This window comes from Solanum tuberosum, unplaced genomic scaffold (genome assembly GCF_000226075.1).
Source record: "Solanum tuberosum cultivar DM 1-3 516 R44 unplaced genomic scaffold, SolTub_3.0 scf00104, whole genome shotgun sequence".
NCBI classification, from domain to species: domain Eukaryota; kingdom Viridiplantae; phylum Streptophyta; class Magnoliopsida; order Solanales; family Solanaceae; genus Solanum; species Solanum tuberosum.
The window spans coordinates 245,416-258,022 of record NW_006239030.1 but is presented as its reverse complement, the minus strand read 5'-3'; the positions used below and the strand labels follow the sequence as shown (position 1 = coordinate 258,022).

At 34.7% G+C, this 12,607-nt stretch overlaps 2 protein-coding genes and 1 long non-coding RNA gene across 3 annotated transcripts in view; 1 reads left to right on the top strand and 2 right to left on the bottom strand.

Moving 5' to 3' along the window:
- Positions 1–5,248, top strand: part of LOC102588580 (uncharacterized) — an 18,778-nt gene extending 13,530 nt beyond the window's left edge. Inside the window, exons 18-20 of the mRNA XM_006349091.2 lie at positions 1,695–2,435; positions 4,445–4,598; positions 4,729–5,248. Of these exons, the coding sequence (XP_006349153.1) occupies positions 1,695–2,435; positions 4,445–4,598; positions 4,729–4,813 (980 nt within the window). The 3' untranslated portion in view covers positions 4,814–5,248. The remainder of the gene's footprint in view (positions 1–1,694; positions 2,436–4,444; positions 4,599–4,728) is intronic.
- A 516-nt stretch (positions 5,249–5,764) lies between these two features.
- Positions 5,765–6,420, bottom strand: LOC107060919 (uncharacterized). The gene is made up of 2 exons (XR_001473608.1): positions 6,186–6,420; positions 5,765–6,099 (listed from the first exon to the last, which is right to left on the bottom strand). It is a non-coding gene; the product is annotated as an uncharacterized lncRNA (long non-coding RNA).
- Positions 6,421–7,719: 1,299 nt separating this feature from the next.
- Positions 7,720–11,147, bottom strand: LOC102588244 (tetraketide alpha-pyrone reductase 2-like). Its single transcript, XM_006349090.2, has 6 exons — positions 10,921–11,147; positions 10,236–10,408; positions 9,360–9,548; positions 9,030–9,192; positions 8,514–8,703; positions 7,720–8,094 (listed from the first exon to the last, which is right to left on the bottom strand). Exons 1-6 carry the CDS (start codon positions 11,024–11,026, stop codon positions 7,953–7,955), a joined length of 963 nt encoding a protein of 320 aa, XP_006349152.1. The 5' UTR covers positions 11,027–11,147; the 3' UTR covers positions 7,720–7,952.
- Positions 11,148–12,607: the final 1,460 nt, after the last annotated feature.

Here is a 12,607-nt window from a genome sequence, read left to right as displayed (position 1 = left end):
GGGGGGGGGGGGGGTCTTTATCTGGTGTAAACAAGAGAATAGCTACTACTTTGTGAGTGGGGTCCATCATATGCATTTGGTCATGGTGGACAAGATAATAGAGCTAAAAAAGATTAGAGAAATAAGGTGTATCACATAATTAGTGTAGATGGGAGTAAAAACATGTATGGACGTGGATCCGCGTGTGAGACCAAGGCACATGCCATGGGACCAAGTAAGAAAGAGAGACGCCCTCTGTATGAAATGGCTATTTAGAAGACATGCTTAAGTTTTGTGGCTTTTTCTGCTTGAGCACTAGATATAGTGATGAGCTTTTCTACCTTTTCATAAAATAAAATAGAGAGAGATGCGAGCAGACGGCCTAGCAGGTAGGGCCACAGAGGTTAAAGGCACCAGGAAAAGCAATTTCAGCTCCCTTTAGAGCGATCATGACCACAGCTTCTGCGGAAACATGGCAACATATTACACTGTGCATTTTAGTATCTATACAGGTTATATTCTAGATATGTTCTACCAAAAGGAGAGGAGAGGAAATTTCTCATCTAGAAGTAGTATTTGAAAAATAAAAAACATTGGTGCTGTGTGATTTCTGTCTGAGAAAAATATGCAATTCAATGTATTCAAAAAACAAAGATATTTTCCTGAAATACTAACGCGAATAAACTTATGAAAAAAAATGTGCTAGGAATTACACTTGCAAAATTAAATTAAACATTCTGGTAAAGCAAAAAAGCTGAACTGTTTTTTGTCTTCTCAATTCTGGTGTAGAGAACTATATAGATGATGCAGATCAATGGTAGATTTTTTTGACTCCTTGTAAAAAACAAGGCTCCCTGTAATTGTACATGTTTTGGTTTTTGATTACAAGTACCAATTTAGTGCTGATGAGTGGAATACACTTACCTTCATTGAAAAAACAAAGAAAAGCAAAAAAGTTCTTTCAATATGGAGTCTTCCCACAGGAATTGAATTTACAAATTAGCAACATGAGGAAATTTCACTAGAGATCAGTAAGTTTTTATGTCGATTCTGTGTTCTTTGGACATAGTGGTATTGACACTTCAAAGTTGTCAGCCTTCTGGGATTTTGATGAGACCTCTACTGGTATTTTCGGCACAACTGCAACTAATTTAACCTTTATGTTGTCAAAAGGAACTGTTCGAATGATTCTTCTTTCTTTATAGGAACAAATTACTTCTTTCTTTATGGGTGACAAAAAAAGCCTCTAGCTAGTTTTCTCAGGTTGTGGTCTTTATGTTGCTACTTCCTCTGTCCCAATTAAAGTGTCTTACTTTCCTTTTTGGTCTGTCCCCAAAAGGGTACCTCTTTCTATATTCAGTTAATTTTTCAATTCCAATATTCTACCTGGCAAGTTTAAGACCACAAGATTTAAAGTACTACATACATCTTTAATTCAAGACCATAAGATTCAACAGTCTTCCTTTATTTCTTAAACTCTGTATCCAGTCAAGCCGAGACACTTAAATTGGGACAGAGGGAGTACTACTGAAGGAGTGACAGGTGTTTACTTGGTACTACTTAAGGAGTTACAGATGTTTACTTGCATTAATATTCTTGTAGAGAACTCATACAGTTTTTGTTCCTTTTTGTGTGATTAGAGGTTGGTGAAAATTCCTCTGTTTCATATATCTTTCTTTCGTGCCTTTAATCTGATTGAAATCTTGATTTTGCAGGCAATATTCAGTTTGGAAGTCGGTATATTATTATTAGCGGATCTACTGATGGAAGTATTGCCTTTTGGGATCTTACTGATCATGTTGATAAGTTTATGCGGCAATTATCAGCACTTCAAATCGGAAAAGGTCTAGACAGTCAGAAAAGGCCACGTACGGGTAGAGGAAGCCAAGGTGGACGACAATGGAGATTCTTGGGCAGTCGAGTTTCTAATAAAACAATAAGTGATGAACAATTGTCGGAAGTTCCTTTCTCAAAGGGAAAGCCAGATAATGGTTTTTGTGCAACAACAGTCGCAGGAACCGGCAAAAATGTGCAACATCATGCTTTGCAAGGGATTTCCCATTCGGTAGAAAACACACGTGTATTTTCTCCAGACACCTCCACTAGCATTAAGGAAGTATTACAGAAAGCATGTCCCTTGCATGTCTTCAAAGATGTTCACCAATCAGGGGTTAACTGTCTTCATGTTTCGGACATAGATGGTCCTGAAGTTTCTGATCGGAGGTTTACATTTTATGTTCTGAGTGGGGGTGATGACCAGTCACTTAACTGTCTTAGATTAGATTTCTCTCCAACATCGATGAGGCAGAGTTCTGAAAATTCGACTTTGGAGCAAAATAGCACCAGCACATCACAGAATGTAGGTGGTGATGTTCATAATTATCAAGTGGGAAATCATGATATTAAATTTATGTTGCATGATAAAATCACCTCAGCTCACAGCTCTGCCGTCAAAGGTATACGTTCAGATTTATTTTTTCATTGAATCTGCATACTTGTCTTTCATTTTCGTTTTGTTTTGGGTCGTGAATTTTCATTGAGTCATTTATCTGCAAGAGAAAGCGCTAGCTGTTTATCTTGCACGGTCTAAGTTGCGCGGACTCTTCACTTTTGATGCCACACCCGTGTCAAATTATACACTACTTTTTAAGAATCCAACATGCACCCGCTGACATTGTTGAAGAGTCCGAGCAACATAGTTCACGGTAGATAGGTGCTATGGTCCAGAAAAAATTAAATAACTATAGAAGAGGGATAGTGTAAACCCAAATTTGGCCTTTATCCTGAAGGTTCGCTAAAAGAATCATCTCCTTAATTCTTGCTTCTATGATTGGGTGTCCAACTTGTACACAAGCCCGAGTATATTTTTCTATCATATCTTTACATAGTAGAGCCTGCACCCTGTGTGTCAAATCTGATCTTTTGGTGTAGTTCAGTTTTTTCTCATTTCACATCTTGCTGCCTTTGGTGTCAAGTTTTTACCAGCCGTTTCCTTTTAATTGATTCCTGTGTCATGTTGTTTTAAAACCATTCAAATGTGATCCAACAATTTGGCTTCATTCACCCATTTTGAATTAGTTAATTTGTATGTATTTATTGAATTTTTTTAAAGAAAAAAATATATAGTTTGTAAACTCATTTGGCTCTATAAAGCCATTAGAAATCTGTATTTATGCTTATACCTATTTAAATGAGTACTGACAAAATTATGTCAATATTTTTCTTAACAAAATGAGTACTCTTATAAAGCTTTATTTTCTGGATTCTCCAAACTCCTGTATTTCATTTTTTGCCAACATCAATTCTATGAAACAAGAAAGCAGAGATAATGATTTGGAAAAGAGATGTAATTTCCTAATTGGGGAAAATACTTGAAGGCAAGCTCTTTCTGGCTCTATCCCATTTTTCACTTGCTGCTTCCCTTAGTATCATTTGCCGTATCCATCCAAATGTTCGAGCTACTTTGGTTCTTTTTTTTAAAATTATTTAATCAACCTCATTTTTGAACTATTGTAATGCACAACTTATTCTTTCCGACCCATCGAAGGCCTACTTTTTTTTGGCTTACTGAAATTCCACCAGCACTTTTTACTCTCCCATCCATTAAAGAATTAAACCCAGGGTAAAGAGATCCTGCTAAAAAGAAAAACAGAGCAAAGAGGCTGTTGTACCGAGGCTCCTGATAACTATGGCTAAAGATGTGATTGGTGCTAGTAATGAAGACTCTGCACTCTGATTTCGAGCTGGTTGTACATGATTTGACTTGAGATTGCAGAGAGCTAAAACTTATGAAGTTGGCGCTTTGCCTTATTTCTGGACATGGAAGATGGTTAGTGATAGTACTGAACTTATAGTAGTTATGGAAATGATGATAGAACTAGCAGCCGAAACAGGGTGAATGTATTTCAGTGAATTCATCCTTACTAGATCAGCCTATACCAAAAGGGGTACTGTTTGACAAGCAAAAAAGGGTTCCCTTGACTATGAAGGATAACACTGAGAAAGATCAATTGCAGAAAAATCTGTCATGCAAAAACTGCCCCTCCTTACCTTTTCCATGCCTTACCTCATTCCTTTATAAATTCTGATGCAACTTATCCTTTTGGACCTAATGTAACAAACTACTGGAGTCTCCAAATAAAGACAACACAAATCTGAACCGAATAAAAAAACTTGAAAAATAAGTTTTGTTTGTGGTATTTAACAGAATCTTGTGTAAAATGAGAAAGTACTTGTATTTCTAAACCCTGTCTATAGTTATTCTCTCTCCTGTTCGTTATGCATTGCCCACACTCACAAGACACCAATAGTTACAAGGAGTTGCCCTCCTATCATTTTCTCCATCTATATGCTCATTACCCATTGATAACTATCAGAATTTTATTTTTTTTGGTCAAATGACAAAGATACAATCATCAATTACATGTAATGGACCTGGAGCTGATGTTGGTCTTGTTCTCTGCAGGTGTTTGGACAGATGGTCGTTGGGTATTTTCTACTGGTCTTGATCAGCGCATCAGGTGTTGGCATCTTGAACAGCAAGGCAAGTTAACTGAGCACAAACATATGGTTGTTAGTGTACCGGAGCCCGAGGCATTGGATGCTAGGGCCTGTGCAAGGTGGGTAATCCTTTCTTTCATGCTTGACTGTTGGGTCTTATTTAATCTTCCATTTTTCACTTTCTGAAAGCCAACCTCCACCTATCTTTCCCCTTACTTTAAAATAAGATCGCCTGCATGTCTTATTCAGGAACCATTATCAGATTGCAGTCGCTGGGAGGGGAATGCAAATGTTTGATTTTTTCGCACCTGATGACATGAAGGACGGAAACTAAGGTTTTTCCCTGTTGTATCACACATTTTGAGGAATACAAAGTGGGGGAGTTTTCTCCGTTTTGAGTAAGAAGTATGAAATACTGTAGCATATGTTATTATACATACAAGAAATTCTTATTTCTTGTAGACTGTATCATTAATATTTGGTATTTAGGCATTCAGAAGGTAAATTATATGAGGTACCAACGTTTACTGCAATACTTGTCGCAAGAAAATAATCTTGTATGTTTTAGTTATTAGGTAGCTTTTGCAGGCCAAGAAAACACTAGTGGTTAGTGAGATACCCGAGAATTTGTATAATATCCTGAGGCATCTTAGAAGGTGAAACTTTTGATGTACCTTTCACCATAAGCATTGTAATGGTCGTATTGCTTCTGATGTTCATTGTATCTGTCAATTTTCTTCTGCTTGTCATATAATGCTTTTCTTGTCTATGCAGTTAGTTTGATGCTATCATTGTTAAACTTTTCTGTTCTTGTTATATGCTATCATGTTGTGTGGGATATTCTTAGAACTTTTATTTCGTTCTATTTTTATTTTTTTTCCATCACTGATGATATGTGGGATTTATCGTGCAGTTTTTCAGCTGAATGTAGTACTCGTGTAATGTTGTTGAATAGTAACTCTGCACTTCTAAGTTTTTATCGTTTGATTAAGCTCGAGGAGCATATGCAGTTGACTGAAGTGAAAACTTCCTGAAACTATTATGACTGAATTTGAAAGAAGTAATTATGCAATTTTTTTAATAACGAACTCGATTGCTTGTTTATCCCAAGATAGTAACATCTTTAAACATTTCTTTGATTATGCTCTTGTATTTTCTGAATCAAAGTTTAGTTTCGGCGTTAGAGTGACTACTAATTAGTGACAAACATTTGCAAGTCACTGAAACAAAACTTGGGAAGTTCCAGAGATAAAAAAGAAGAAAAAAACTTGGACTTGCTCAATACTGCATTGAAACCCAACCCAAAAGAGCTGGAGAAGATTGAAGACATAGTTTGTTTAAATTAACATGCTGAAAATGAATATAAACACATTATCCTCTTTATGCTTCAGTACACAACGAGATTGTTGATTCTTTCAACGAGGTTGAAGGAAAACAAAAAAAGTAAGAGATTGATCCCTCGATAACAAAACCAAGAAAATAGAGATAGTGAATGATGGAAAATCCCTCAATTTGGTAGATGGATTGAATGTCATGTAGTATGCAATGCAGCCAAAATCCATAAAGACAAAGATAGGTAGTAGATGAGATAGCTTGATAGAAGAATCCACCTCAATGGTCCTATTCCAAAACCAAAAAAAGAACAAAACCTCAGTTAAGATTAATCAAGTGTAAGTATAAGGTCTAAGTGGAGTGTGGAGACTAACCTGTACAAGCTACAAAAGAAAGCAAGAATAGAAAAGCCACAGGAAGAACAGCTATTGTAATAGATTTTCTTACTTTGGTACCACTTTTCATTTCCAAAAAAGTATTGAGACACAAGGAACTTGAATGTTGTATAAGTGGATAACTGTAGTGTGAGTAACTCACAGTGAGTTTGGTAGATGCCTAATGGTGAACAAGGTTTTTCATTGCATTTATGTACACATGTAAAGAGAGAGAGAGAGAGAGTGAAAAAAAAAAAAAAAGGCCTAGCACTCTTTACAAAAAGGTTGTTGGGCGTGTGTCAGATCCTATATGTTTTGTAGGATCCAACACATGTGTCAGTATTTTTGGAGAGTCTGAAAGACAACTATAATATACTGAGGTTATTTTATGACCATTTTTTAGTTTTTGACGGTCAGCTTACCACAACCTTCCTTATTTATCTGAATTATCTTATTGGTTTCTTGATGTGCGTGAATGCCTTTATGTCTTTATTTTAAGTAGTTTTCCACAATTCCCATTACTTAGATTAAGACAAAGGCAGCAGAAACAGTGATGTGGCCAGGACTATTATTAATGGAATCAATGGTAAGACTGGATACTGAAGGTAATAGAGAATCCAAGAGTGTATGCCCATATAAAATTTATATAACAAGTAGTTATTTAATGGTGGAAAAGGATAGGCTATTCTTTGTTTTCTTGTGGAGTGGCAGGCCAAGGATAATGGTATGGCCACATCAACAATTGCCACTAAATCTGCACTAAACAACAAAATTGGGCTTATTCTGGATTTAAGTATGATATATTCAGCCTTGTTGAGGTTCTTACTATTTAGCTAATGGTAAATTCAAGAGTTTCACGAAAGAGCGTTTAAGATTTAATATATACATATAAGAAGTAACATTTGATCTAATAGACAATATAATTTGTCGTGTTCAGTTGATCACGCTTCAACATGTATAGTTTGAGTAAATTATACCTAGTATCCTTCGAAGTGTTTGGTCTTGAATTTTTATTTCCGCTTAATAATAATTCTTTAAAGATGATCTTAACTTAAAAAAATCACTTGGAGATTAAAATAACAACTTACGCCTCGTGGGCAACATTTTACACTGTATCGTTAAATCTTACTTATAACTCTTGTCTTAGTTGCAAAATCTTAGCTCAGGGACTTTAACAAAAACTAACTTATGCCCCATGGGCAACAATTTACATTATATCACTAAGTCTAAACTATGGTTATTCTATAACTTTTGTCTTAGAGGAATAACATAGCTTAGGGGCTTCTAAAAAAATTATGCTTCATGGCAATAGTTTACACTATTTCGCTAAGTCTAATTTATGAGGTACTCAATAACTTACACCTTATTAGGCAAAAGTTAAAACTTATGTCTAATGGACAATATACTTAAGTTCTAATTTTTGCCTATAAGACAAAACTTCTGATCAATTGTATAGGTTCACTGTGTCTTGAACGTCTGCCTTATGGGCAAAAATTTGTTATAAGCGGGGCAAAATGGTAACAACACATTTCACTTAGAAGCATCATCCTCACAAAGTCACATTTTTATATAAACCATTTTATTGAAATCATGAGATTGAATTTCTCAACTTCACCCTCTTGAATAAACTAATCTCGAATTTTTTCTTTCCATACAGGATAAAGGAAATATTATTGACTCTGTTGTAAAGGAGTGGAAAACTTGAAAATTTTATTTCAACCCTTTTAGAGGGTCATTTATAGGAAGTGACAACTTAGATATATCAGCTCATAGGAATCCTTTTTCTTGGAAACTCTGAATGCAATCATCAAACATTTCATTGAGACTCTTTAGAGGAGGCAGCCCCAATTGAGTTATCTTGCTGGTGTCCATGCTATGTGGGATATCTTCCCCTTGTTGGTTGCCACACCTAGGGAAAAAAATGAAAGAGATTAATTTCTAAGCACTGACGTTTAACATGTAAAAGATATGTACAAAATCAATATACTTATTAGATTATCACAAAATTGACATCGAGTAAAAATGGTAACGAATATGTTATCACATGTTAAGATTCACTAGTAATGTAAAAGATCTTTACACGATCAATGTATCACTTAAATTAAAGCACTCAAGGGTGTGACTTAGTGGTCAATGAAGTGAGTAGAGAACCATGAGGTCTGGAGTTCAAATCCCACCAGAGGCAAAAACACTAGGTGATTTCTCCCCATCTGTCGTGGAAGGCGACACTTATCCCGTGAAATTAGTCAAGATGTGCTCAAACTGGTCCGACCACCACTTCTTTTAGAAGAAGAAAAACTTAAAGTTACATAAAATTGTTTCACTTACTTGTTCTCATGAGGATAAGATGGATACTTGGTCCTTAACAAGTCATTGATCTGTGACATGTGTCTCACTGAGTTTGAACATATGTATCTACCTGAAGCTTTTTGTTCTTCCATCACTAAAATATGAGCTCCCACAACATCCTCAATGTGAACAAACCCCAACCTTTTGTTGGCATACTCTCCAATCATACCTAGTCAACAAGAAAAAAAAGGAAAAGAAGAAAAGTGTTATGCCTTTAATAAAGCGTGACGAGGTAGAACTAAAATAAGTTGTCTCGAAAAACCAACAATCTCTTGAAATTCATGTTAGAGATTTATATGTCAGTAGAAAACATAGTGATCTTTCAGTACATCCATATTTTTATTTTTATTTTTCATAATATGCAATAGCGTGTTACAAGAAGCATCACACAGGGTTTAGGAAAGGGCAGCACCCCATAAGGTTGGTGCTTGGAATGCAGCCCTTTCTCGAACCTTGCGTGAAGCAGCCAGTTCTAGTATCAGCAAAAGGTACAACCTTTAACCGTGCCCAATATGATTTGCAATGTACTGGTAGGCTGAGGAGCAAGCAAAGGACCCACAACAAAGGATGGGTTTACCACCACCAAATCAATACCACATTCCTCAGCTACTCTCCAAGCTTCTTTTTCAGCTTTAGTCTTAGCATAAGCATACCATAGCTGCACTTAGCAAGAAAAGAGGTCACAACAACCGTCCTCTATTATAACATTTCATTATAACGGTCAAGTTTTGTTTGGAACGGATTTTCATGTTACGTTATATTATATGTTCTGTATAACAACATTTCGCTATAGCAACTAAAAATTATGCAGACAAACATACATACATTGTATTTTTGGCAATACTGAAGGTCACTCCAGTGGGATTCATTGAGAGGGGAAATCTGTTGTGCGTCTTCTCTGTATCTAATCGAAGAGCAAGAAGAGGTCAACACAAGCCTCTTCAAGGTGGATGATTTTTTGCAAGAGTTGAGGACATTCAAGGTACCATTTACACATGGATCAATCAGTGTTTTCTGCAATAACATTGTAAGGTTCAGCAAGGTAAAGTTGATTAATTAATGTTTGAGAAGTAGTCTCACTAATCAAAAAATTAAAATTAGAAATGAAGAATTTAAGAGGTGTGTGAGGGGCGTTGAAAATTGATAAGAAAATAGAGCTTGGACCTTATACTTTGTTGCTTAATTAATGTGAGACAATCTAACAACTCCATAGCCCACTCTAGTAGTCATTCATTTCTCATGAATCGTAGTCGAAAGAGTTGGTTGGCAGTTCAAATCTTAGAGGGAGTTGAAAAGAGGCCTTTCAATTTGTTCAAAGTAACTACGGACAAATCATTACAGACGGTCAGATGCTTCTAGGGGTCGCTCATATTGAATTGTCAGCTCTAATAACATGACAAAAGAAAATGAATATTAGGCCTACCAACGAAAAATTAGTTCATGAGCTGAGAATTGTCTATGAAGTCATTCACTCAACTAATGTGGGATAATCTAACATCCTACATGCCATGTCAATGCCCAACATTGAGTATAAATAACAAACGAACATTGTGTCTAACTCAACTGAAAAACTAGCTCATGATCGAATTGAGAATTATCGAAGATCATATAAGGAGTCAACAACTCGTTTAATTTCCTCAACTGATGCAGGACAATCTAAACAAAAATGAAGTAAAAAGGGTTAAGGAAGGTAAAACTGGCCTGAATATTGTCATCATAAGGGACCAAAACAGGTGAAGCAGTATGAAAGACTCCATCAACTCCCCGAATGGCATCATCAAAGCTACCTTCCACTAATAGATCAGCTTTCATAATCTTGAGCCTCTCTTTAGCACCATCTAGCTCCCACAAGAACCCCACTTTCTCCGCATTATCTGTTAAACTTGAAAATCTGAGTTTTTGTAGTTGTAATTTTTGGAATTTGAAGTTGTGTTCGAGCCAATCTAAAGTTTTGTGAGTGGAAGTCCAAAAACTTGGAAACAACAACAACAATAGACTCAGTGAAATCACACAAGTGGGGTCTGGGAGGATAAAATGTACGCAGACCTTACCACCTCCATAAGATAGAGAGACTGTTTTCGAAAGACCTTCAGCTCAAATACGGCAAATCAAGATACAAAGAAGAAAATATAACAAGTCACAAGGAAACAGTGCAAAGTCTACCATAAGAGAGCAACAACAATAACAAAATAGTGTAATAATCGAAACACAATAAACAACCTACTAGTATAGATTATTAAAAACAAAAATAACCAACCATCATATGCAAGACAACACTACACTTCGGTAACTTGAAAATATTTGAAAATCATGACGAAATAGATATTTAAAAATAAATTTTCAAAAATTACTCGTAAATTCTATGGTCAAACGCTGGCTTACTTACCAGGATCACGAACAGTGGTTCTTACAATATGACCCTTTAGGAGGAGGGCTTTAATAAGGTAAGCTGCAATGAACCCTGTACCCCCTGTTACACAGTATTCTGGCATTTTCTTGGTTTCTTTTTCTTCTCCACTTTCACAGGCTTAAGTCATGTTATTTAAAGAGAGCTAGATGGAAAATATAGGTAACTTTTTGGTACACCTTCAAACTTTTGTGGGAAAGAAGAAATAAAAAAAAAGGGTATTTGGGTGGACCAAGTAGGTTACTAGTCACTTTAATGCCTGCTGTCAACTTAAGTGTTTTTAGAAGGCAGGACATTTTACCTAGCACGGATAAGACTTAAGAGAAAGCATAGGAGAAATTAAAACGAGCCTGGAGAAGAAACAAGTCTAGGAATGTCAAAGTAAACCTTATCACTACCTTTTCGAGGTAGATAAACTATTTTTGAAAGATAGTTGGGTCAAGTAAATTAAAGCAATAATTAAACGGGAAAAAAATGATAATCATATATTACTATAAGCATGAACAAAAAAAGTTAGAAAGTTGAATTACGGTTTTACCCCTTCTATTAATTAAATTGTTATAAAATATTTAAATATTTGATTGTATAAGTTTAATTAAAATGTTAAATGACTTTTAGACTTCCTAAGATTAGTTCCTAATTAAATATCTAATTTATTAATAATTATCATCTATAATCTATATATATATATATATAAATTTAAAAAGTCTATACCTAAATTGCTATACTTTTCCTCTTCTCATAACTTTTTCCTTTAATATAATTTATGTGGATAAAGTATTATCCTTTATGATAACTAATGAAATTTAATAATTTGAAGGGTGCAAATCTGCAAAATGGAGACGCACACATTGATAATGTCCTCTTGATTATTATTAAAGAATGACTCTAGCTTCACAAATTTAAATTCATTGATGCTTAATTACATGATAAGAACTTTTAGTTGTTCTTTCTACATGGTTTGCTAACTTTAATTTTCTTTTTCATATTCTTCATTTATTTACTATTATTTTCTAATTACTTATTCAACTTTTATACTCTTAATATTCATAACTCTCATCTTTTCATATTCATAACCTCTAAATATTTAAACTAGCACTTTAAGATATCTTTTGATATTCCTTCTATTCTATCTATATAAATTCAACTTCTTTATCTCATGAAATCCCTACCAAGATTATTAGGCTATTATTATTTTTATTCTATAGTTAAAGTAGATGAAGAAGACTCTTGAATTTTGATAGGATATGGAAGGAATCGATAAGAACTCGGAGAGTTATGTACTAATTTTGTACTTATTTTTTCATCTATATATGTATCAGTCTTATAAGAATAATGTCTACCTTGTATTTTTTCTTAAATCTGTTTCTTTTTGTTTTTTTTTTTCTCTATTAGACTTCTTAATTTAGTTTTCTATGAATGTTTTATTGTCGTAAGTCTTTATACTTATTTTGTAATTGTTGCATTTTATTGTTCATTACAATTTACATATATATATATATATATATATATATATTTTCATGAAATTTTAGTCATTCTAACGTATCTATAAAAATTCACATGAAACACACGTGCGAAGCACGTGCTCAGAAACTAGTACAAAGAAATATGACAACTAATTGCTCTATACTACAACCAAACCAAATACTTACATGAATAGGCAAGT